Below are 25,336 nucleotides of genomic sequence, written 5' to 3'. Positions count from 1 at the left end.
CTAAATCAATAGCTGCTTTTTCATTTTTGGATTTTTCAGTTTCTCAGACAGGAAGGAGAACTGAGAGAGACACTGTAATCTTATTTATAGTGATTTTAAACCAGTATGATTCCATTGACATGATGGGAGTTACTCCTGATTTACAACAGTCTGAGTGAGATCAGAATCAGGCCCTTTATAATTGAACAGACAGATTATATCAATCTTAAAAAGGTAATTTGGGGGTTTAACTACTTGACAGTGTTCCCTTAAGAATGTATTTATTCCCTTGACCATGGAGTCTAGAATCAGACTTGTCTTTAGATTTTTGTTTTAAATTGTATGTTTGACAGATTTTGAAATTGCTTAGTCATTAATATTTATTTCACCGTACATTATGAGATGTTTTCACAACAAATACTGTACAATTAGTCATAATTATTAATGGTGTTTTATATATAAAACAAATACACATATACATATCTATCTATATATAAAACCCTTTCTCTTTCTTGAATCAATGTAAACAGAGCCCAGATGGCCGTATAGAAGTCAAAGGGCAGCATGGAAAATCGTCACTGCATATTAAAGATGTGAAGTTGTCAGATTCAGGGAGATATGACTGTGAAGCTGCAAGTAGAATTGGTGGGCATCAAAAGAGCATGTACCTTGATATTGAATGTAAGTTCTAACACTTTGTTTTCTCTTTAAATTTGTTTTAAAAGAAAAAAAGATACATTCTTAATAGAAGATCAAATTTTACTGGTAATTCATGCTTAAACTCGAATAATTTAAGAAAAAGTGTTCTTCCAAAGTTAGCAATTCTGAATACACAGGATGAAATCCTGGCCCCAGTGAAGCCAGTGAGATTTTTGCCATTGACTTCATGAGGGTCAGAGTTTCACCCATAATGATATTTTGGTGGCTTCCCTCACTGCCATACCTTATAAATGAACTTAGAAACTTTTTCAAGATTTTCAGGCTGGTGGAGACTAGCTTTAGGTGCAAATGGTTTAGGGAATAAAGTAATAACTCATATGAGCTGCATCTCAGTCTTGAATTTAAGTTTCTAAAGTTAAAAATGTTGGGAATATTCTCTACCTCTCTCCCCATTACACTCCTCTTCCCCCTCAACTATTCTCCTACTTTTGTTATAACCATTCTTGGAGTTCAAACGTGAAAAATCCCCCACCCCCACTGATCCTGCCACTTCCAATCAAAATTTTGTTTGGTAGAAACTTCACAAGCAACAGTAGTGATATTCGTTCATCAGTATCTGAGACTGACTGGTATATTGGGCCTCATCCGAAATCCACTGAAGTCGATGGGAATCTTTCCATTGACTTCAGTAGCATTGGATTGGGTCTATAGTGGGGAGGAAGGGAAAATAAGTAATGATTGTTTTGCTGTTGCTGAATCCCAGTTGGGTGAATCCTGAAGTAGCATTGATGGAGATCTCACAGTAGGCTGCATGTGCCACCTTTCTGACAGGAAGTGAGTCCAAAAAGACAATGAACAATATTCAGACTGAAGAATTGGAGCAAGTAATTTATGCTGGATACAGGAGATGGAGATATTTGCCAACACAAATAGAACTAAACAAATACAGTAGAAGTTGTTAAACTTAACTATAAAAATAGATTTAATGCAGTTATTCATGAACAATATTCATTTGGAGACTTCTGAGATTTGTGAAATACTCTTATGTTTTTGAGAGTGTACTCTCTTAAAAGATGCATTCCTTGCACATTTCAGTGTTACCCCTCAGTGCACAGAAAATTTATTCCTTTCTGTACATTTTAATTTAAAATGCTTTTGCTGTGTCACTGGTGTAAGGAACAAAAAATGAATACTCTGATGTGTTCCGTTAAAATCCTGTCATTAAGATCTGTTTTCCTGTCATATAAAACTACGGTGACATGAAATATATTGTTCAACTGAAATTATAAAGTGGCTACTCTTTTTAAAAAAATCAATTTTACTTCTGCTTTTATATTCTGTGTCCAGTGTAGGGTTTTCCAATTATAGAAATGGTTCATGGGCCACATTATGTGAAACATATGAGCTACAGAAATTTAAGAGCACATTAAAAGCACAAAGTTAATACTGAAGGGCACAATAACATAATCTCTAGATGAATACAATGGAATAATGTAGTCAAAGGTCTCTGTCTTAGTATGAGTTTTAGTATGATAGCAGATGTCTTTAATTTAAATTGAATTGTAGTACCGTCTTCCTTCTCAGTGAGAGGCAGTAGTATGGTAGATTTACTTTTAACACTTAAATTAAACTAATCAGGAGGTATTAAATGTGAACATTTATTGGCATTTACTGTTAAATCTGGATGTGGTTAACTGCTCAAACTAATTTGAAATGCCAGAAAACTTTCTACATTGAAAATTGAAAAATCTTTGAACCCATCAGCGAGTAATTGGTGGGTAGGTTGGTTTGTTTGTTTGTTTGGACAGTTAATATATTAGCACGATTTAAGATGAAAACATTTTAAATGTATAATGCATGACTTGTTGTTTTGACCTCACATAGCATTATATGATTAGACCTGATGAAAATTCTTTATCACTTTCAGTGTTTTATTGACACTTTACGCTTTTATATTAACTTTTGAATATTTGTAAAGGACCATAATACTTAAGAATGGTTCTGTGAGACTGATAACTGAAGTACAATATTTATTCCCAGAGCAAGTGTGCTCTGGTAGCAGGAGTGCAAATTTCTCCACATTGCCTAAACAGTGAAACTTACTCATGACATGAAGGATATACCTCTAGTGATGAGAGAATAGTTCTGTCTTCGTGCCTATTCTGATTAGACTGCCATTCGTAGTGAAGTTTTTTAACATGGGAAAACTTGTCCGCGAGTAAATGAACTGAGACCACAACTTAATTTGCCCAAACCACAGAGATCTTGCCAAATGATAATGACTTCTACTGACCTTAGCCATATTTAAATTAGTGTCCTGGGGATGGAAGCATCTTTATTCCAATACCAATCTCCCAAGACATCCAGTTCCCATAATAAAACTTTTTTTAAGAAAATGATCTCTTCAAAATTATCTCTTCACAGGACACTCTTGCTATTTTTTACATACCACAATCTTGTCAAAATCATCAGGAACAAAATGTAGTTCTCTCCTCCACAAGTAAATTCCTTGTCTGTAGCTGATGTAACATCCAGTAGCTGCCTCTTGTTTCCAGTCACTTGATGATATTTGGGCTGGAGATCTCCTTTGACAACCCTACTGTTCCACCATTAAATTATGCTGCACTCCCACAGCAAAATGGTGAAAAGGAGTGATTCTTTACGAGAATCTGTGAAGTCTGTATTGAACAGGTTCTTTGTAGAATCTTTGTGATTTTCCAGATTACTTAAATTTATCGACTTTTTCAGCACTTCAATAGTAATAACAACAATGTCCTTTACACCTTCTAAGTATTTTTAAAAACAAATTTACTAATCCCCATACAGTTCTTGGAAATAGGTACTATAATTATTGTATTGCACACTTTACTGAAAACAAAGTATTCCCCATTTTACAGGTGAAGACACTCAGATACAGAAGTTAAGTGACTTGCTGAAGGCTACAGAGGGATTCTCAGGAATCCCTGAGTCAATGTACTAATCTACCAATGACACACTGGGATTATCCCAGAGTTTTTAATTCCTTGGTTTATATACTAGAATAGTATATGCCTTTGCATTTTTTCATTAAATCCAGAGACATAAATGTATATTACACTGTAATTCACGACTAATACTAGTGTTGTTCCTAATATATAGAAAGCATAAGCAAAAGATTTTTTAGGCTGGTGTTTTTAAAAGAGTCGTAAAGGAGTTAGGCATGCAAATCCCATTGAATTTCCATGAGATTTGGGCTTCTGACACTATTAGGCTCCTTTTAAAATTCCAAGATTACTACACAACTAACACTTTAGTGTTTCTAATTAATACTGTTAATCTCCTTATTATGAGAATCTGTTTGTTCTCATGGGTGGCAGGTATCAGAGGCCAGGGCAGGTTAAGCGTCCCCTGACCAGGCCATGGCCCTGCCCATGTTGCATCCTGAGTCCCTGCCCTCCCTCCCCCTCTACCTGAAGCCAGCAGGGACTCAGCTCTAGCTAGTGGCCCTGAGCTCTGGCCTGCCAGCAGCCAGATGTGGCCCAGGGTGGTGCTGGGGCCAGCGGGTGGGTGTTGGTGGAGCTTCGTCTGGAGCTTTGGGGGGCCAGGGCTCCTCCAGCCGTGGGGAGACACTCAGGGCTCCAGTGGGTGGGAGAAGAGGGCAGAAAAGGTGGGAGGCAGGCTAGCCTTCCCAATGGTGGGTGTTCACCTGCCACCCATGTTTGTTCTGAAAAAAATGAAGACTAGAAAAGTAAAGAAATCCTAAAAAAATAACAGAATCCTGACCAAAAGATGGAAATCTTCCTCGCTCTAGTAATGGTTCACACTGATTTCTTGAAATGATTGTTACAAACTGTTCAGCAGAATAATTAACATTTGTACTGGGTTGTCATCAGTGGGGTGGTTTGTATAGCAATCAAGCCAGCATAGAATTTGGTCAACCCCAAATGACCCTTTTTAATAGTCTGTTCATGCCTCTGAAGCTTCCTCTGTCCTCACTGAAATCAAAATGATGCACTGACAGCATGGATAAGGGAGATTACAGATGTATGATGTGCTGGCATGTCCAAACAATGAGGACTTCCTTTGCACAACTGAAGTTTTGGGGGAGGGATAGCTCAGTTGGTTGAGCATTGGTCTCCTAAACCCAGGGTTATGAGTTTAATCCTTGAGGGGGCTATTTAGGGATCTGGGGCAAAAATTAGGACTGATCCTGCTTTGAGCAGTGGGTTTGACTAGATGATATCTTGAGGTCTCTTCCAACCCTGATATTCTAAGTTTTTGTTCTTTGTTTTGTTTTGTTTTACCTAGCACCATAAACTTTAATACCAAGGTGCTGAATGCAATGTGGTACATATTTCATGCAGTAATGAGATTTGAACAAGTGATTTCCAGACATATGTGCTTTCATAGCAAAATATTACTTTGTGGAGAGAAAAAAAAGAAATAGTCATTAAAGCATTATGCTACTGCTGCTTTTCTTCCAAATTATATTAAACATCATCATTGCATAGTTTGTCTCTCATCTTGCTGATATTGCGTTCAGTGCTACAGAATGAACAAAGAAATGGTATTACAACACACTACAAAATGTATCTGTAAAGAATCCTATACAGTGCCTATGATGATTCTGTCATTAACATATTCTTTTCTTCTTATTGGCAATAGAGTCATTGTTTTTGTCTGCAAGCTGAAGTCAACTTCATTAATGTAAGAGCACTGAATTTAAGATGCTGAGCAGATTATTGTCTTGGACCTTTTCACTTTCTTTTATGTTAGTGAACTGTACTGTGTTGCAGTTTATGCAAATTCATTGGCTCAATGCCATTTCACTTTAAAGCTTTTCAAAGGTATTGCATTACTTAAAGGGAAGTTGAACTACAAATGAGGTCCAGCCTAGAGAACTGATTGAAAAGCAGTGCAGGTAAACCCAGACATTCAGGGTTTAATGTAATAAGAACAAATGACCTAGCATGTTTGATTCCAATTGATATTCCATTTAAGTTATGTTTGTACTGTTATATATTACTAATGAGAGTAGAAATGTATTGTTCTAATTCGCTTTCTTTTCATAGAAGCTGATACAAGAATTTCTTGTTAGTAGTTAGTCTCCAAGCAAAGTTATGATAGGCTGGCTCTATCCCCTTATATGTTAATGATGGTTATGCATCGCATCAATTATATACCAGATTCCTCCCAAACTTCTATATACTGACAAACTGTTACCTAGAATTCTAGGATTTACTATGTGCTAGGCTCACTTGTGTTCCTCTTTCTTTTCGTTCATGAATAATTCTAATCTTATACGTCATATGATAATCTTGCAAAATCTTAACACTACTATGTCACTTCACTGACATGGCAATGAAGTGAAGTGAAGAAGGACTGTTAACAACCTGAACGAAGACAAAATAGCGAACATACTCATGCTGACAAGCCATACAATTTTTAAAAGAACCTAAGTGACAGAGGAGTCTAAGTCCATTTTCAAAAGTGCCTTAGGAACTTAGGAGCCTAACTTCTATTGAAAAAGGCCCATTAGGATAGATCTTTAAAAGTATTCAGGCATTGAATTGAAATATGCAGATAGGAGTCTAGTAGGATTGAAATTAAAGGGAATTAAGCACCTAAGCAGTTTTGAAAATCCCATAGGGCTCCTATCTGTATCTTTAGGCACCTAAATGCCTTTACAAATTTGGCCCTGTGAGCCTAAGCCACTTGTGAACAAGGGATTTAAGATTCTAGGATGGGCTGTGGGGAAGAGGAAGGGTAAATATGTATCCTATGATTAGAGATTACATTGATTAGATTAGGATTTAGGGTGAGGTTGATAAAGTAAGCTTCTTAATTAAAAAGAAAGGAAAAGGTCAGGATTAATCACAGTTTAGTCTTAATGGTATAAACCATCCAGGACTAGAGAATAGGATGTTAAACCCAGAGATATGGCATGGGAGACATTTAAATGATATCAGCTGCACCTAAGAGGACACAAGTATCAAAACATTTTAAAATATTTTCAAAGCACCCCACCAAACCAGGTACTGTTAAAATAAAATTGACTTCGGTTACACAGCGCCTTGTCAAATGATGGTCGTAATTGTTTAATGTAAACTACACTAAAGAAATGTTGAGGTTTTAACATGAAAACAAAACCCAGGAAATCTATTAAAACTTGCAACTTTTACTTTAACCGTGAACATTATGCACAGCTATAGGAGCAAACAAGACTTAAAGGGAATTAAAAGTTTTAGGTGCATGACAAAAGGATCAGGCACATTACAAAGGATCTATAAAAACACTACTCCAAGACCCCTAAGCAGAGAGGAAGGATGGTCTTGTGTGTTAAGGCGGGGTCTGAGTGTCAAGATATGTGTTCTTGATTCTGCCACAGACTCCTTGTGTGATCTTGGGGAAGTAAGTGGCTCAACCTTTCCATTCTTCTATTTCCCCATCTGTAAAATGGGCTATCTCTTCCCTAGCTCAGGGGTTCCTTTTTTTTTTCCTTGAGGCCCACCTGTGCAGCTGCATCAGGCACTGTGGCCCACTATTAACACTTATTAAGGAAATTGTTAATTTTAATTTTACATACATATAAATTGTATATAAACTGTAAATAAACAATGTATGTGTTTCCTTTTCTTTGTAATGGAAACAATTCTAATGTTAGAAATCCCTAGCAATATGCACTCATAGAAATGCCTCAAGATCTTTGAAACCAAACAGTTTTAGAAAAACTACACTTTAAAAAAATGTTGAGAGCAAAATGTGGTGTTCAAACAAGGAAAACATAGTTTTGTATAAAACTGAAGAAGATTACACGAGTCACATGGAGTTAAAGGTTTACTAAGAACTTGACTGGAGAATGCAGTTGCACCAGCCCATCACCCAGGACTGAGTCGCAGTCCACTGCCACAGCCCAAAGTTTGGTAACCACTGTCCTAGCTCATGTGAATGTTCTAAGATAATACTTGAAATATAAGCACAAGGTTAAAATGTAAACTTTAGTTATGGATTTTGTTCGCTTTTTCTCGCAAGCATAATGTAATTTTAAAGTGTAGTTTTAATAACATGGTGACTTTTTTTTCTTTTTACAAGAAGAACGTAGCTACACTTGCTATTCTGTTTCCATCCAGATGAAATTTACTTGTTTGTGTGTTTGCCTCAACAGTGCTGCCTGGTAGTAGACTATTTTTAAATTCAGTATTCTCTAAGCAAAAAAACCTGTTTCCTTACAGTAGTTTGCAAGTTGTTCTATTCTACGGATTCATGTTACATCTAATTGGCTAAAACCAACTGCTGGTTGGTGGCTATTTAAAGAGATGCTGCTCTTTAAATAGCAAAATTTAAATATGAAGTGCAAAGGTATAATTATAATCTAATACTTTTTTCAAAAATGTAATAAGAGTGTTGCAGCTCATTTCCTTTGTCACTGTAACTGTGTGTGTGTGATGCTTACCTTTCATGATATTCAAAGTAATGCAGCTGACCAGAGTGATACTTTTAAATATTGCAATACAATCTTTTTCATAAGAGTCAGAAATTAATACATGTGACTGAGTTCTCTTTGAATTTATGAAGAATAAATCTTAGATCAACTCATTTGGATTTATATTCTACTAAATAGCAGGAGTTTTGTATTCTAGCAGCTTTTTAGATACCATTCAGATTTTAAAATGTTCCAGAATAAACTTTGAGACATTTGAAAGTATGTCCTATTAAATTATACTTATTACCCAAAGTCAATATCAAATTAATGTACACACTAAAAGTAATTATAAGTAATAACCAAAATATCCTGTATAATAAATAGAGGTTTGTGGATTTCAGGATTACATGGAACTGCACATATATATAATATTAGTAGCTAGTTTAAACTTCAGCCTGACACATTTTAGCATCTGAGATGAATCAGCATTTTGGAGATACTGAGAAGTGTCAGGTTTAAGTTTAAGGCTTAAGTTTAGGTTTACATTTAAGTTTAAACTAGCTAGAAATCCTAAACTAAAACATTAGATATAACCTCAATATCAGAAAATAAATTGCATTTAATTCGGATAGGTTTCCCCTCACAGACCGAAATATGCTCACTGTGACAAACTAATGCTAAATAATATTGGAGCAAATTCTATTTTCTGTTATGTATGTGCAAACTCAGTTCCTTTATTGAGGTTGCCTTGGTGTAGCTGAAGGTAGAAGTTAACTCATTTAACCTACTTTAAAGTATCATCTTCTAGGAAATATTAAATTTCCTGTAGTAAAAGAACAGCTAGTAAAGTAATAAACATATCCAGTAAAACAATCTTTCAAAAAAGGAAAAGCTATTTTCCCATCACATATGTCTTCCTTTGCATTTCAGAAAATACCATGGTTACAAATATCAATTTAAAATACTTTGTTCTGTTCAAATTTTAAGACCACACTTTTCACCATGGTATCTGACTCTTTTATGCATAATTCTTAGATTTTTCTCTAAGATGATATTATGGGTTGCCAGAACATGGTACTTAGCTACCTCATGTGGTTGTGTGACCATATTTGGAGCTAAGCAAAAATAATAATTTTTTTTCAGTGATGGCACTGTACATTTTCCACTATTTCACATCATATTCACAATTTTACACATTTCAAATATTTTACGAAAGTATCAAGACAGCTATCTTGGGCAATTTGATTCATGGAGAGAAGACAAATAAGAAAACAAAAAAACAAACCATGGTGACACACGTGAATGTATAGTATTATATACACAATCATACACCTGGAAAACAGGGTTAAAAGAAGCCTGAGACATATTGCGCTCTGATTTCACTACCACAAGCAGTACAAGTATCTGCATCAGATCTTCTTTGTCAGATTCCCTACCTCATGGTCTGATCAAGACAGATCATCAGGAGCACTGAGTCAACTGAAAGAGAGAGTTAGTTACTATCAGGTCATTCCACTGAATGGAAGCACATGGTGGTCCAAATGAGAATTGTCTCCTGTTGCTGTGGGACTGCTCTCACTCAGTATGGCCATGGCCTGCTGGAGAACCACGAGAAAGCCCTGGATTACTAGGAGTGAGACTCCTTGTAAGTGAGGGCAAAATTGTGATATTTGACACTAGTTCCTCACACATGCCTCTTAGAAGATTCTCTAAACATGTAAAGAGAGAAATCATTCATCTTCATTCAGTTTTGACTCCTCCCTGTACTCTTTAAAGGCTTCCTCAACCATCTAAAACATATAAACTAAAATATTTTTCTAGGCCATAAGCTCCTGATGCTTCATCACCAGTCTAAGGCGCCCTGCCAAAGGAGGCTGGAGGATGTGCCAGTTCTCAATAATAGCTACATTCTCTGCATACCATATTTGTGCCCAGCATAACAACTGAATTGTGGCCGTCCAAAGAATCTACATATGACACATAGCCCACTGATTGGCACGCAGCTCCCCATTATTGTTGAAAATAAAACAAAGAGAAACATTACAGAATTATATGCAGAAAAAAGTAGAATTTTCTGTATCTTAATACTATAGGCAGGCTTGAAAATCTAGTATGGTTCAATGGTATGTGTGACATCACCATCAGGATTCCAGCTGTGGCATCTCACTGGATGAGGGCTTGTGAGGACTTTGTGACCTAGAGAATGAACCTTTGAGCAATAGCAGTATGCAGAATGTTTAAGTGGAACATTCAGCACATAACCTTTAGAGTTGTTACTTTTGAATATGCTTGAGTTCTTTGTAATTTCTCTCTCCTCTCCAACCCCTCCTTCATTTTTCAAAAGACACACCTTGGAATGACTGGACACCTACCTTATACTATGATCTGAAAGAAAAAACAAACTACATTATTCAGAATGTACAGTTGCAAGCCAAATTGTTTTTTGTTTTGTTTTATATTTATTTCCAGTTTTATTTCACTTTGATTCCTGGTGATGGAGCTTTCAGGAAAAAACAAAAACAAAACCACAACAATATCTCTAGACTGGAGATAAAATCCACAAGAGTTGGCAACACTGTTTCTGTGTGAGTGCTCTGGTTGCATTAAAGGACTCTTTCAGACTACACGGTCTTACCTCTGTCATCCAGATATCACTGATGCTATTTCACGATGAAGGGAAGATGGTGGCCAGTTTGTCAACCAGTGGCTTTTCCACTTACATTTATAGAAAAAGCAGTTGATCCCAAAATATTGCACCTTACAAAATAGGTATGAAGGGGAACAAAAGTACAGAACATAGAGGCTGTTATTTCATGTGGCATGTAGCCTTCCCATATTGTGCAATTCTCATTTTTTAGGAAGGAGCAAAGGAGTTGTTATAGGAGGCAACTGTTTAGAAGTACTGCAGGGTAGGTGCCTTCCCTGGCTGCAGACCTCTTAAAGGTCTGTAGGAAAAAGTCTGTGAACTCCCTCTGCTTCTCCAAGTTCTAGTGATCCCCAGTGCAACACATCCTAGTCTTCTCTAGTAACCATGGAGGACCAGGAGCTCTATAACCATAAGAGTGGCCTTACTGGGTCAGACCAATGGTCCGTCTAGCCCACTGTCCTGTCTTCCGACAGTGACCAATGCCAGGTGCTTCAAAGGAAATGAACAGAACTGGGCAATTATTGAACGAAACATCCTGTGTTGTCCACTCCCAGCTTCTGGTAGTCAGAGACTAGGGACGCCCAGAGAATGGGGGTCGCATCCCTGACCATCTTGATTAATACCCATTGATGGACCTGTCCTCCATTAACTTATCTAATTCTTTTTTAAACCCAGTTATATTTTGGCCTTCACAGCATCTTCTGGCCATGAGTTCCACAGGTTGATTGTGTGTTGTGTGAAGAAATACTTGATTTTGTTTGTTTTAAACCTACTGCCTATTAATTTCATTGTGTGACCTCTGGTTCTTGTGTGATGTGAAGGAGTAAATAAGACTTCCTTATTCACTTTCTCCACACCAGTCATGATTTTATAAACCTCTATCATATCCCCCCTTAGTTGTCTCTTTTCTGAGCTGAACAGGCCCACTCTTTTTAATCTCTCCACATATGGAAGGTATTCCATAGACTTAATCATTTTTGGTGCTCTTCTCTCTATCTTTTCCAAATCTAATATACACTTTTTAGATGGGGCAACCAGAACTGTACACAGTATTAAAGGTGTGGGTGTAACAATGGATTTATATAGGGGCGTTATGATATTTATTATCTTATTATCTATCCCTTTCCTAATTGTTCCTAACATTCTGTTCGCTTTTTTATCTGCAGCTGCACATTGAGCGGGTGATTTCAGAGAACTACCCACAATGACTCCAAGATCTCTTTCTTTAATGGTAGCAGCTAATTTGGGTGCCAACATATGGGATGTATGGTTGGGATTATATTTCACAATGTGCGTTACTTTGCATTTTTCAACACTGAATTTCATCTGTCATTTTGTTGCCCAGTTACCCAGTTTTGTGAGATTCCTTTGTAGCTCTTCGCGGTCTGCTGTGGACTTAACTTTCTTGAGTAATTTTGTGTCATCTGCAAATTTTGCCACCTCACTGTTTACCCCTTTTTCCACATCACTTATGAATATGCTGAACAGTATGGATCCTAGTAGAGATGCCTGGGGGACATCACTATTTATCTCTTTCCATTGTGAAAACTGACCATTTATTCCTATCCTTCTTTCCTGTCTTTTAACCAGTTACTGATCCATGAGGGAATCTTTTCTCTTATCCCATGACTGCTTTTTTTTTTTTTGCTTAGGAGCCTTTATTGAGTTACCATGTTAAAAGTTTTCTGAAAGTCCAGGTATACTATATCCACTGAATCACCCTTGTCCCCACACTTGTTGACCCCCTCAAAGAATTTTGATAGATTGGTGAGGCATGGTTTGCCTTTACAAAAACTGTGTTGACTCTTCCCCCAACAAATCATGTTCATCTCTGTGTCTGATAGTTCTGTTCTTTACTGTAGTTTCAACCAATTTGCCTGGTTCTGAAGTTTGGCTCACTGATCCATAATGACCAGGATCATTTGTGGTGCCTCTTTTAAAAGTTGGTGTCACATTATCTATCCTCCAGTCATCAGGAGGATAGTTAATGCAATCCAATTCTACCACTCCACAGGATAGCTGCCTGGGCATAAAGCCAGCATCAACCTAGGCTAAATCTGGTCCACTATATCTATAGTGTCATCCTGCTGTCCTGAATATTTTTTCCTTGGGAAAAAAATAGTCAAAAGTTTGAAAACCTCTGGTCTTCTATTAACAAGCAAAAATGTGATTCAGTGTACCACTTGGCTGTTATAGGTCCCTCAGCACACATGCTGAATCAGGTAATTTGCCATATCCAATTCTGCATATGACTCTGAACATACACTAGGGTTGGATCTATGAAATCATTAATTGAATTACCTTCTGGATGTGACAAGTGATGTATTAGTCTGTGCTCCCCTTGCTATTTCTGAGGCATTAAGCCTAATAGGGATAATCAAATGTATGGAGACAGATCTGAGCCAAGGCTTTCCTGTTCTACATAATTTATGCAGATCAACTTCTCCTAGTTGCAATGCTGACTTAAGACTATTTTTTTCCTATTTAAAAAGAACAAGAACAGTATGAATTTACTTTTCACCCTATTCTGAACTTCTTAAATGTCACTGTAAAATTGAAATAGTCTTATTAAAGGATCCTAGTATAATCAGTGACTTTAGCTTAATTACATGCCTTTACTATGTTGTGCTGTGTATTCTTGTTCACTATATGTTGAATTGCCTCCCAAAGATACTCCTCCTCATTTTACCATTCAGATTTATATTTTTTTTTTAGTCCAACTGTAGTAACTATCAATAGTAGCTTTTCTACAGCTCTCTTTTCAGTAGAGATCCACAAAGTTGAAAGGTAATCTGTTTCCAACATTCCCCAGAGTCCTTGGGGATTGCATTTAGGTTTTGGGGTTCAGTCTGTGACAGTGTTATGGACCAGCCATTAAGCTTGGCCCCTGATCTAAACTTAACCAAAGTTCAGTGTATTCAGATCTGGAATTTAGGTTCTGGATCATCTGTATTTTAAAGTACAGAAGTCCAATTTTTACTTTTCTACTGACAGTGCTTGCTTTGCTTTGCTTTGCAAGCAGCTCACTGTCTGTCTAGGGAAGCATATCTTGCAGAAAAAGGTGGGATGTATTTAAGGTCAGTCCTGGATCTATTTTCTGGCAGGCACAAATGAAACCTATGTTGCACATCCGCTTAATCTCTGGTTTGTAATGCATCCATGCTATACGTGTATAAGAAGTGCATAATTGTATTCCAAAGATTTTAACTGTCTAATATATGTGAACTATTCTTTATGTATGACAAAACAATAGGTATTCTAAATACTAGTATATTTCAAATCCTCTGTAAATTCTGCATAATGAATTTAGGTAAAATATTCAACAAAGAAAATGTAGCAACTAGTTGAACTTTCTAATCATTTCTGTGTTTGCTTAAGGAGATATTTACTTATGAGAGGGCCTTTCCATTCATTTCTACTTGGATATGCTTTATTATTCAATTGATTTGTATTCTCCTTTGTCACCAGAATTTTGGGGCATTTAACTTATTTCTCAGTTTTCTAGAATACTGTCGTTTTTACCAGATTTGATTTTGCAGAAGTTTATAGTTTATATGCTCCAGCCTCAGTAATTTCAAAAATATGCTTCTATTTTAATGATTTCTATTTTTCTTAAACACATACAATGTTTCTGTAAGAAACTGTGTGTATTTTTGTGAGGCAGATGCTAACTACTGAACCTTCATCAGGACGTAATACAATACAATAAGCAATTAACGGCAATACAGGCCATACAAAAGCACACATACATACACCAGGACTTTTTCCATTATAATATGATCCTTAATTTTGTTGTAAAAAAGCAACTTATGGGGGTTATATTCTCCATGTGACATCTAGTCCCACTTAGATGAATCTGTGCTTGACTCGGGTGTCAACATTATTTTGTTCTAAATGTGGATTTTGCCACAGTGGTCACTGCCATTTCACCTTGAGACAGGATTGTTGTAATGCCCTCTGTGATACATGAAGAGGGGGAGGGGAGTAGCTCCCTTTGATGGACACCCAGCGATACAGTTAGCTGTAAAATTCCTCTTGGTCTGTTCTCTTCTTGCTGTAAAGGGTTAACAAGCCCACAGGTAAACGAAAAGGAGTGGGCACCTGACCAAAAGAGCAAATGGGAAGGTAGAACTTTTTAAAATTGGGAAAAAAACTTTCCCTTTGTCTGTTGTTCTCTGGGCTGCAGGGACACGGAGCAGCAATGCTATAAGCAGAAAAGCTGTGTAAGGTTTGAACCAGGTATGAAAAAGTATCTTCCATACCTAGAAGAAATAATTTGGATAGGGAATGTTTAGTTAGACACTATCAGGTTTATTTCTTATTTTGGCTTGTGGTTCTCCTCTGTGCTAACCCCAGATGCTTTTGTTTGCTTGTAACCTTTAAGCTGAACCCCAAGAAAGATATTTTGGGTGCTTAGTTTTTGTAATTGTTTCTTTTAAGATCTAGCAAAAAGCCTAAGATGTATTTTCTTTCTTTTTCTTTTTAATAAGGTTTACCTTTTTTAAGAAAAGGATTGGATTTTTGGTTTGTGAATATGCTGTTTGATTAGTTGTGGGCAACAGCTAATTTCCTTTGTTTTCTTTCTCAGCTCTTCCCTGGAGTGGGTGTGAAAGCTCTTGAGGGTACCTCACAGGAGGAATTCCCAAGTGTTCCTTCCTGGGTCCAAGGTTTTTGGTTTTGTTTTTTTGCATTTGGATGGTGGCAGCGTTTACCAAGCCACAGTCAGAGAAAAGCTGTATCCTTGGGGGTTTAATACAAGCCTGGAGTGGCAAGTATTAATTTTTAAAATCCTTGTGGGCCCCCACTTCCTGCACTCAGAGTGACAGAGTGGGGATTCAGCCTCGACACCCTCTCCTGCTGTAATGCCCTTTCCTTTGGGATGGGTTGCTTAACATCACTGGGAAACTTCAGCTTCTGCAGAATATGGGAGCCCATTTGAGGAGCATTTCCTGAAGAAAATGCATAGTATACCTTCTGCTCTACAATCTGCACTAGATTTTTATTCACTTCCTGATGCAATTTATTGTATTGGTTATAGTCTTTTAAGATCTTAAGTGGTTGGGTCCTGCTTATCTCAGAGATCACTGCTCTCTTCTCATGATTCCATACCCTAGTTAAATCATAGAGTCACAGAAATGTAGAGCTAGAAGAGACCTTGAGGAGTTAAGTTCAATCTCCTGTGTCAAGGCAGGACCTAGTAAACTAAGACCATCCCTGACATGTGTTGTCTAACCTATTGTTAAAATCTTTCAATAATGGGGATTCCACAACCTCCCTTGGAAACCTGTTCCAGAGCTTAACTACCCTCATAGCTAGAAAGTTTTTCCTAATAACTAACCTAAATCTCCCTTGCTTCAGTTTAAGCCCATTAGTTCTTGTCCTAGCTCCATAGAGAACAACTGATCACAGGCCTCATTATAGCAGCCCTTAACAGTCTTCAAATATGTTGTTAGGTCCTCCCTCAGTTATCTTTTTTCAACACTAAACATGCCCAGTTTTGTTAACTTTTCCTCATAGGTCAGATTTTTCTAAACTTTTAATCATTTTTGTTGCTCTCCTCTGGACTCTGTCCAGTTTGTCCATATCTTTCCTGAAGTAGGACCCCCAGAAATGGACACACTACTCCAGTTTAGACCTTACCAATACTGACTAGAGAGTGACAGTTACTTCCCATGTCTTACGTATGACACTCCTGTTAATACATCACAGAACGATATTAGCCTTTTTTACAACTGCATCCCATTGTTGACTCATCATCAATTTGTGATCCATTATAACTTCCAGATCCTTTTCTTCACTGATACCACTTAGCCAATTATTCCCATTTGTAGTTGTACATTTGATTTTTTTCTTCCAAGGTGCAGTAGTGTGCAGTTATCTTTATTGAATTTCATCTTATTGAACTGAGACCAGTTCTCCAATTTGTTATGGTCATTTTGAATTCCAATTCTGTTCTCCAAAGTGCTAGAAACCCCACCCAGCTTGGTATCATCTCCAAATTGAATATGCATACTCACCTCTCTATTATCAAATCCATTAATGAAAATGTTGAATAGTATCGGACCCAGGACTGATCCCTGTGAGACACCACTAAATACATCCTCCCAGTTTGACAGTAAATCATTAATAATTACTCTCTGAGTATCATCTTTTAACGGTTGTGCCACTTACCTTATAGTAATTTCTCCTAGACCACATTTCCCTAGTTTCTTTGGGAGAATGCCATGTGGGATTGTGTCAAAAGCCTTAGTATAATCAAGTTATATCACATCTATTGCTTCCCCTCTACCCACTAGGCCAGTAACCCTGTCAAGGAAGGAAATTAGTGTGGTTTGTTCTTGACAAATCAATGCTGGTTATTCCTTATAATGCTGTTATCATTTAGGTGCTTGCAAATTGATTGTAATAATTTGTTCAGGTATCTTTCCAATGAAGTTAAGCTGACTGGTCTAGAATTCCTTAGGTCCTCTTTGTTCCCAGTTTTAAAAACAGGTACTATGTTTGCCCTTCTTCAGTCATCTGGACCCTCACCCATCCTCTATGAGTTCAGATTTGCAAACAATCCCTCCCGGTTGGTAAGAGTGAAGGAGCTCGTGAAGGGTCTTAAAGCATGGAATTTACCATGAAGGGCCATGGACTTTGGAATTTGATTCCCACATCGCTTTGCCAAAGCCCAGATCTGTTGACCTTTTTTCAGGGCTTCTGGGAGGCTGGGAAAACTGAGAGACCTTTTTTTAGTTTAGAATGCCAAGTGTTTTTGAACTGTTGATTTCAGAAGCAACTTTGTTTGAGGGACATTTGGTCCTATTTGTAATTTCCTTCTACTATTCTCTATGGCACCCTATTCCCATAACAGCCTAAGCATGAGTGTATGTGCCCTGAACATAAGATTCAGTCCATTTTTAAAAACATAATTGAATAAATAATGTAGGTCTCAGAAACTTGGATTTGTCTTTGTTTTTAAGAGGTTGATAGATGTCTCCCCTGGTAGTCTTCTGTTCTCCAAGATGTGTGTACCTACAGAAATTCACAACCTCCTCATTTGCCTTATAAAACCTCCCTTGATACAGGGGATGTGATTTGATCAAAAGTGAGTTAGAAACAGCACACAACCAGCCTGGATTATATCACTATCAAAAATCGTACCTTGAGGTGGAAAAGTTACTGCTGACCAGACAGAACAACTTGCCACCTTCTGCATCCACCCTAATGTCCACTAGTTCAGGAATATCAAGTAATTTTGAGAAATTATGTGCTATGGATTAGAAATTGCATATCTAAAATGCATGATGGGATTGCTGCATTTTGTGGCACATATTGCTGTGGTGTGACATGGTGCACACATACTTTCTTGGCTCTAGTATGCAGTGTCACTCTTACATATAATTCGGGGTATGCAAAAATTGCCTGCTGGGGGAGTGCCAGTTTTTCAGTTACCCTCCTGACCATTCTCCCTAATCAGCCCATCATACCAGCAGTCGCCATAGCACTCAGGTTTAGTGCTGTAAGAGTGCTGAACTCATCTAATCATAATGCAGGCAGATGCTATGGCAAGCTTTCCCATTCACAAAGCTCTGTTAATATGAAATATCAAATTCTGCAACTCCTCTGCTATTTCATCCTTCATGTAAAAGTACTTTCAGGCCAAAATCTGCCCTTTAGATATTACATATAAGTACCATAGCTCTGACTTAAGTATTTAAGTATTGCATGAACCGAGGTGTGATTAAATTACTCAGTATTATAACCTTTGGAAGAGTAAGATGAGCTCCTGCTTCTACCACAAAACTCAAATATGGCCATGAGAACACATATTTTTCACTCCTTATTAAATTAGATCCAGCTGCTGCCCTTTGGAAAAGGAAAAAGCTGAATACTTCTGAAAAGCTTTGCTTTCTCTCAGTAATATATCATCCTTGACTACTGCGTTCAGAACTCCCAGTGATGTCAGTCAAGGCCAGTATATACACCTGTAACAGTAGCAGAATTACACCAGAAGATGATGCTCTTTCACAAAGGCAAATATGGAAGGAATTTGTAGATTTGCATTTCAAAAAACACATACTTAAACCATTCCTAAGGCTAGACGTCAGCATTTGTTCTGGTCTCATAGCTCCTAACACTCCCCTTAAATATAAACTGATTATTTTAGTCTTTTCACGGACTTACAGTTTTCCCTCCAGATCCACCATTTTCTAATAGTGTAATACATTTTAGTGTTGATTTCAATTTAATTTTACCCACATTTAGCTAAGCTACCCTCTTGTGGAGGAGACTTCAAGTACACATGCTGAAGATATGTGGATATACCATCTCTGCTTTTTCAGTAGGGTGACAGTGTACTATTGGATCTTCAAATATTACTTATTGGATTATTGTAGTGTTTAGAGACCTCAGTCAAGATTGGAGCCCTATTGTGCTAGGTGCTGTACATATACATAGGAAAAGGCTATCCCTGCGCCAAAGATCTTACAATCTAAATAGAAATCTAAATCTAAACAGAAAAAGGATGGGGGAGAGGAATATTAATTGTCCTGTTTTACACTCCAGGAACTGAGAAAGTGAGTCACTTGCTGAAGGTCACATATGAAGTCTTTGACAGAGACAGGCACTGAACCCAGTGCTCATAGATCTCAGTTCAGTTGTAAACACAAGACCATCTTCTTTCATTCAGTTAGTTATAGAGGCTGTAGCCTGATCTGTAGATTAAGAATAAAAAATCCCTGTTATCACTTTGAGGGTTGACAGGTTTTTGTCCCAAGATCAGGCCCAGTATTATTAAAAATTATTGTATAGTTAGGAACCCTGATGTGCACAACTGCAACACTCACACTATAGGAACTCCTTTATATTTACAAATAATTAATTTATTCATACATTTAGCAAAGTCACACACACTCTAACTCAGTAAGGTAGATAGAGATAACACAGAAAGTACATCTGAACATCCATACTCACACCATCCCTTGCAGAACAACGTGAAACGTTAGCCATTATCTTCCTCATCACCATCATCTTCCTCATCTTCACCAGTAGCCATCATTCTGGGCCCTCCCAAGGGCTACATTTCTCTCCCCGCTCCCCTGGCATGCCACTTTTATAATATGTTATGCTGACTTACCATGTCTAATGCATATTTAATAGGAGTTTCTTCCCCCCTTCCTTATTTGTATTTCCTCCCCTTATCAATGTTAAGGTGTCCTCCTTCTATAGGTTAGTGTATTTATGATTTCACCCCGTTATCATATATGTCAATTTGTTGTCATGGCACTCTTGCAGTCAGATGTTCCATCCAAAACCTCTAGAAGCTGGTGTCAGTTAATGTTCTCAGGTTATGTCATTATGGAAGAAAATCCCCCTACACTGTACTTCCAGTTCCCCCAAATTTATGAGTTACCTAAATTAATCTATGCCAAAGTTCATAGGCCACAAGCCTCATGCTAACTGCTGAAGCCAATGTCTTACAGGATACAAGCCTGTAGGTTCCTTGTATTACTGCTGAATATAATAAAACAGAATATAATGGAAAGCAGAATATAATAGAGGTAAGATTGCCCACTAGGCTATAAGACGGCTAACAACCATTTACATATATAAAGAAAGCCAAATTTCAGACATTCAGATTCCAAAGATGGCACTACTATGTGATCAGCTTCTAGGATATGTTCTCAGTGGACATATGTTCTTTTTTCTTCCAAAATGAAAAAGACTAAAAATTTTTAATTTTGACTTTGATTAACACACTGAATTTTTCTTTAATACCCCTAAAATATAACAAGAGTGTGATTAAAAGATTTACTAGCAACAATGACATTAAAATTCATCCAACCCCTTCAGATTGATAGGGATTATTTACAGAAGCAGGAGATGGACTAGGGATGCATCATCTTCCTTTAATTCAGGCCATTGGATGCCTGTTTTACTCTGAGGAACACTGAGATTACATCAATACTTGGAGAAAGAGGTGTGATTGAAGCAGCTCGTGTAGACGTACTCACTCTATCTCTCATCACCTAGCACGTTACAAATAGTAATGTAGTCACAGCAACATAGATTCCAAGTCCAGAAGACTCCATTGTGCTTATTTACTATGCCTTTCTCCATAACCTAGAACATCCCAATAATAATTCCTAGAGCATGTCTTTTAGAAAAACATCCAGTCTTGATTTAAAAATTGTTAGTGATGGGGAAGCCACCACAACCCTTGATAAACTGTTACAATGGTTACTTTCTTTTAAAATTGTACCCCTAATTTCCAGTCTGAATTTGTCTAACTTCAACTTCCAGTCATTGGATCACTGAATAGGTGGTGGCAAACAGCAGTGTAAGAACAAACACTGTGCATACATGGACCCTGTACATATTTAATCAGAGGTGGCGAGTCCATGCCATCACTCACCGATACCCATGCTACTGTAGCTACAATACTGTTTCTCGGGCATTAGCTCTTTGAGAGCGAGAACAAGTATGTCTTCAGGAGCTGGGAATCACACCCCCAGCTCCAAGTGTAGACATGGCCTAAGTGGAAGAAGACAGGATTGTAGTGGTCATATCACAATCTGCCAATTCCCTATTGGTGGTCAGCATGGCAACTAGGTAGGCTTGCACACTCCCCAGCTGGCCACCTGCTTAGCCTGGCAATTTTAAAGGCATGTATGCAACAGCGGTGCAGCCTTCTTTTGTCCTGCCCCTTCCCTTAAAGTTTTCTTAAAGGACTAGGATTAAATTCATCCTAACTAAGTACAAGGATACTAATCATCAGGATTCAGGATAGAGTGGATAGTGGGTAATACATGTCACTGTCTCTAACCTCAGGTTTTACAGATGCTTTCTTGTGATGCTTTGGATTTTCCTCTTTGTGTCATAATGTACCCTTTGTCAGCCACTTTAGACCACAGGTAAGAGAGGGATTCCAAAAAGCTGACCACAAGAGATTGGTGAAAGTTTTGCCATGTGAGATGAGGGCTTATGCTCTCAGTACAACAACTAGGTTGCTTTCATAATATACATAAACATTTGGGCAGTTGATCCCTGGTGCACTTTATTATACCAGGTGTGGCTTTAGTTTCTTTCAGATTATATGCCTGGAGACTAGGACAGGCCCTCCGTTGCATTTCTAAGATTTAGCTTTCATAGGCTTCTTGTTACTGGCCATTAATTGTTCATAGTTTTTTGGCCATAATAAAGCTGCAACCAATTTTAGTAATTTTTTTTCTCTAAGTTAACTATGTAGATATCTTCCTTCCAACAAGCTAGCAGCAAGGTAGTTATGTGCAAGTCAGAGCTCAGAAGGATTCAAATGATACGGTATAGAGTTATTTAGAGCAGTAACAAATAAAATACTCTGAAAGAGATTAACTAGGGCCTCATCTAATACAGTATTACCGGAAGAGAATTTTTCCAAAATAAGAGATCCAGAATCCATCATGAACATAAGAATGGTCATACTGGGTGAGACCAAAGGTCCTGTGTTCCAACAGTGGCCAGTACCAGATACTTCAGTGGGAATGAACAGAACAAGGCAATTTATCCAGTGATCTATGCCCTGTTGTCCAGTCCCAGTTTCTGGCAGTCAGTGGTTTAGGGACACCTAGAGCATGGGGATGCATCTTCATTAACAGCAGTTAGACCTATCCTCCAAGAATTTACCTAATGCTTTTTTGAAGCCACTGATATTTTTGTCTTCACAACATCCCCTAGCAATGAGTTCCACAGGTTGACTGTGCATTGTGTGAAGAACTGCTTACTTATGTTTGTTTTAACCCCACTGCCTATTAATTTCGTTGGGTGATCCCTGATTCTTACGTTCTGGGAATAAGTAAATAAGACTTCCTTATTCACTTTTGCCACAGCATTCATGATTTTATAGACATCTATGACATCCCCTCTTAGTTGTCTCTTTTCTAAAATGAATAGTACCAGTCCTTTAATCTCTCCTCATATGGAAGCTGCTCCATCCCTCTGATCTTTTTTTTTTTTTGCCGTTCTCTTCAACTTTTCCAGTTCATATGAATCTAATCTATCTATCGATAGATAGATAGATAGGTATAGATTTGATATAGATATATAGATCGGACAACAAGAATGACTGCCCTGCACCAAAAGCGGGGGGCCATTGTCCAGGCTTGCTGGAGGAAGACAGTAGTGCTTTATGGCAAGCATGGGGCAAAGGGGAAGAGAACAGAGTTCAGAAACTGCTGCAAATAGGTGGTGTTGGTCTGCTTTGCAGCACTGACTCATCCCCTTGGAATGTAAGAGTGGAAGGCTTTAAAGGTGCAAGCTCTGGCATTGGAAACCTCTTTCTCCATGCAGCAGGCAAGGCAGCACCCACCCTCCCTCCCCTTAAGGCGTGATTATCAGGTGGGTTTGAACCTGTTGTGGGCATTGTGGTAGTCACTCCTTTTTGAGAGGTCGGGAAGGAATTTTTTCCCTCACCACCATATTGGCTTCGGTGGAGTAGGTTTTTTTCACCTTCCCCACAGCGGGTGTTAGGGAGGACCTATTATGCTGAGCATAAAAGGTGTGGTAGGCTGTATATCACAACTTACTTGGTAAGTGTGGGGCGGATGTCCAGTGCAGGTTCTCCATTGGGAAGGCATCCAGTGACCAGATGAATGGCCTGGTAAAGGACTTAAAAAGGTGGCGTTGGTTAAATTAACAGAACGGTTGGGGGGGGGGGGGTTGTGCTCCTATGGTTGGAACGGCATGGAGCTAAACCCCCTATCTTGTAGCCCACCTTACCCCTCCTACGAGGGGGTGTGGATGGTAAGGTCCCAACAATGGATTTGCTGGTGGGACCTGGATGGAAAAAGAGGGGGAGCTGGTGGAAGCCGCATTCCCAGTTAATTACAAAACAAACAGGGTTTACGTTAACTGTACACTTTTTTCTCTCAGGTAGTCCCAGACATCTAATAATAAAGTTGCAGCCTGATTAAATCCATATCAACTGTCTCCTGTCCTTCTTTTGGTATAGCTGAACAACTGCACACAGTATTCAACAGTACTCAAGGTCTGGGCATACAATAGATTTATATAATGGCATTATAATATTTTCTATCTTATTATCTATTTCTTTCCTATTGGTTCCTAAAATTCTGTTAGCTTTTTTGACTGCCACTGCACATTGATGGGATGGTTTCAGAGAACTATCCAAGATGACTACGTGAGAAACTCACAGATGAGAATTGACATTGGAGCAGTCCACATTATGAAATGACACATTTCTAAATTCAGGTTTCTATGATAACCTCAATAGTATATACCTGAATAAAAATGTGTTGCATTTTTTATGGAAACAGAGGCAGATAACATATTTGTTTAATACTCTCTTTTTTTTGCAGATGCTCCAACATTTGTGTCAAATCAAACCTTGTATTTTTCTTGGGAAGGCAATCCTATCAATATAAGTTGTGAAGTACTATCTAATCCTATAGCTTCAGTTCACTGGAGAAGAGGAAAATTGGTTCTACCGGCAAAAAACACTACACATTTAAAGACTTACAGTGCAGGAAGAAAGCTGATATTAGAGGTAAGGCTTTAAATGTAAATTAGCATGTTACATTTATCAGTGTGGAGTCATTTAATTTCTTCACCGGTCAGGAATTATTCCTGGGGTTGTATAAAACACATGCGGATCAGATCTGTTATGTAATGAAGAAGTTTCAGGGGGAAAAAAATCTTATGAGCTATTTATCTCCATATTCCTTGTGATCAGCTAGAAAGAAGTCCTTGGTTCTAATCAATTGTCTTGCCTTTAGTTCACCACTCTCAATGAACATTAATATAACCTGAGTTTTTTGCAAAGTAGTAAATAAAACATGAAGATTTAAAAAATAGTAAAACTGATTCAATAGATTGATATTATCAATGATTTAGTGCCTGCATGATAAGAATTTGGCTATTTCAGTCCAGCTCAAAGCAGACAGGTATATGCAATACAAAACTAATTGTCTTGTTGTAAGTCTCCATAACAAGGCTGTTGTATAGAGACTAAAGTCCTTTCTTATCTCTTAGAGCCAGTCCCAATAAGTCAGGAACAAGCTATGTTGTCTGCCACACATGAGGAAAAAGAAGATGCCAAGGATGTGATTTAATTAGGCCCCAACAATTTTATTAACTTAACTCATCTGGGAACTACCCTGCAATAACTCATACAGTGCAGGTCATGATTCCTTCCTTAATAATTTTCACCTGGGGCAGGACTGATGTCAGCCCCTCCCCACTCAACAGCTGGTCCCTAGCCCATTGCTTGGACTCCAGCACTCTCTTCTCATGTGAGGGTTCAGGAGGTGGAGAAGAGGAGATTGTCTCCTCACTGTACCAGACACCAGTCCTGTTTCCCGCCTTTTTTAGGGAATGCCTTTCCCTAAGTCCATTTCCAGTTCTGGTTTATCGGGGAAATGGACCCCAATGAAGTTAGTAAATATGGAAATAAAGGTTATGTACTGGCATCCTGATGCACTACAACAAAATACATCAAAAATATGTAAAAGGAAAGGAATGAAGTAGCATTGCTAACATGTACATTATTTCAGATAAGTATCTGATCTAGTTATTCTACTAAAGTTATAAAGACAGAAGAAAACAGTTATGAAGTTTTAACATACATTTGGCTCATAGTTTCAGTAGGGCAGCCCCTGAAGAGTCAG

At 37.9% G+C, this 25,336-nt stretch overlaps 1 protein-coding gene across 1 annotated transcript in view; it reads left to right on the top strand.

The window, feature by feature from the left end:
* NCAM2 (neural cell adhesion molecule 2) overlaps positions 1-25,336 on the top strand; it is a 258,887-nt gene that overhangs the window by 82,804 nt on the left and 150,747 nt on the right. Inside the window, exons 9-10 of the mRNA XM_077814938.1 lie at positions 510-660; positions 24,029-24,216. Of these exons, the coding sequence (XP_077671064.1) occupies positions 510-660; positions 24,029-24,216 (339 nt within the window). The remainder of the gene's footprint in view (positions 1-509; positions 661-24,028; positions 24,217-25,336) is intronic.

The sequence above is a fragment of the Eretmochelys imbricata genome, chromosome 1, assembly GCF_965152235.1.
Source record: "Eretmochelys imbricata isolate rEreImb1 chromosome 1, rEreImb1.hap1, whole genome shotgun sequence".
NCBI lineage: Eukaryota > Metazoa > Chordata > Testudines > Cheloniidae > Eretmochelys > Eretmochelys imbricata.
This window is presented reverse-complemented; position numbering and strand designations above follow the sequence as displayed.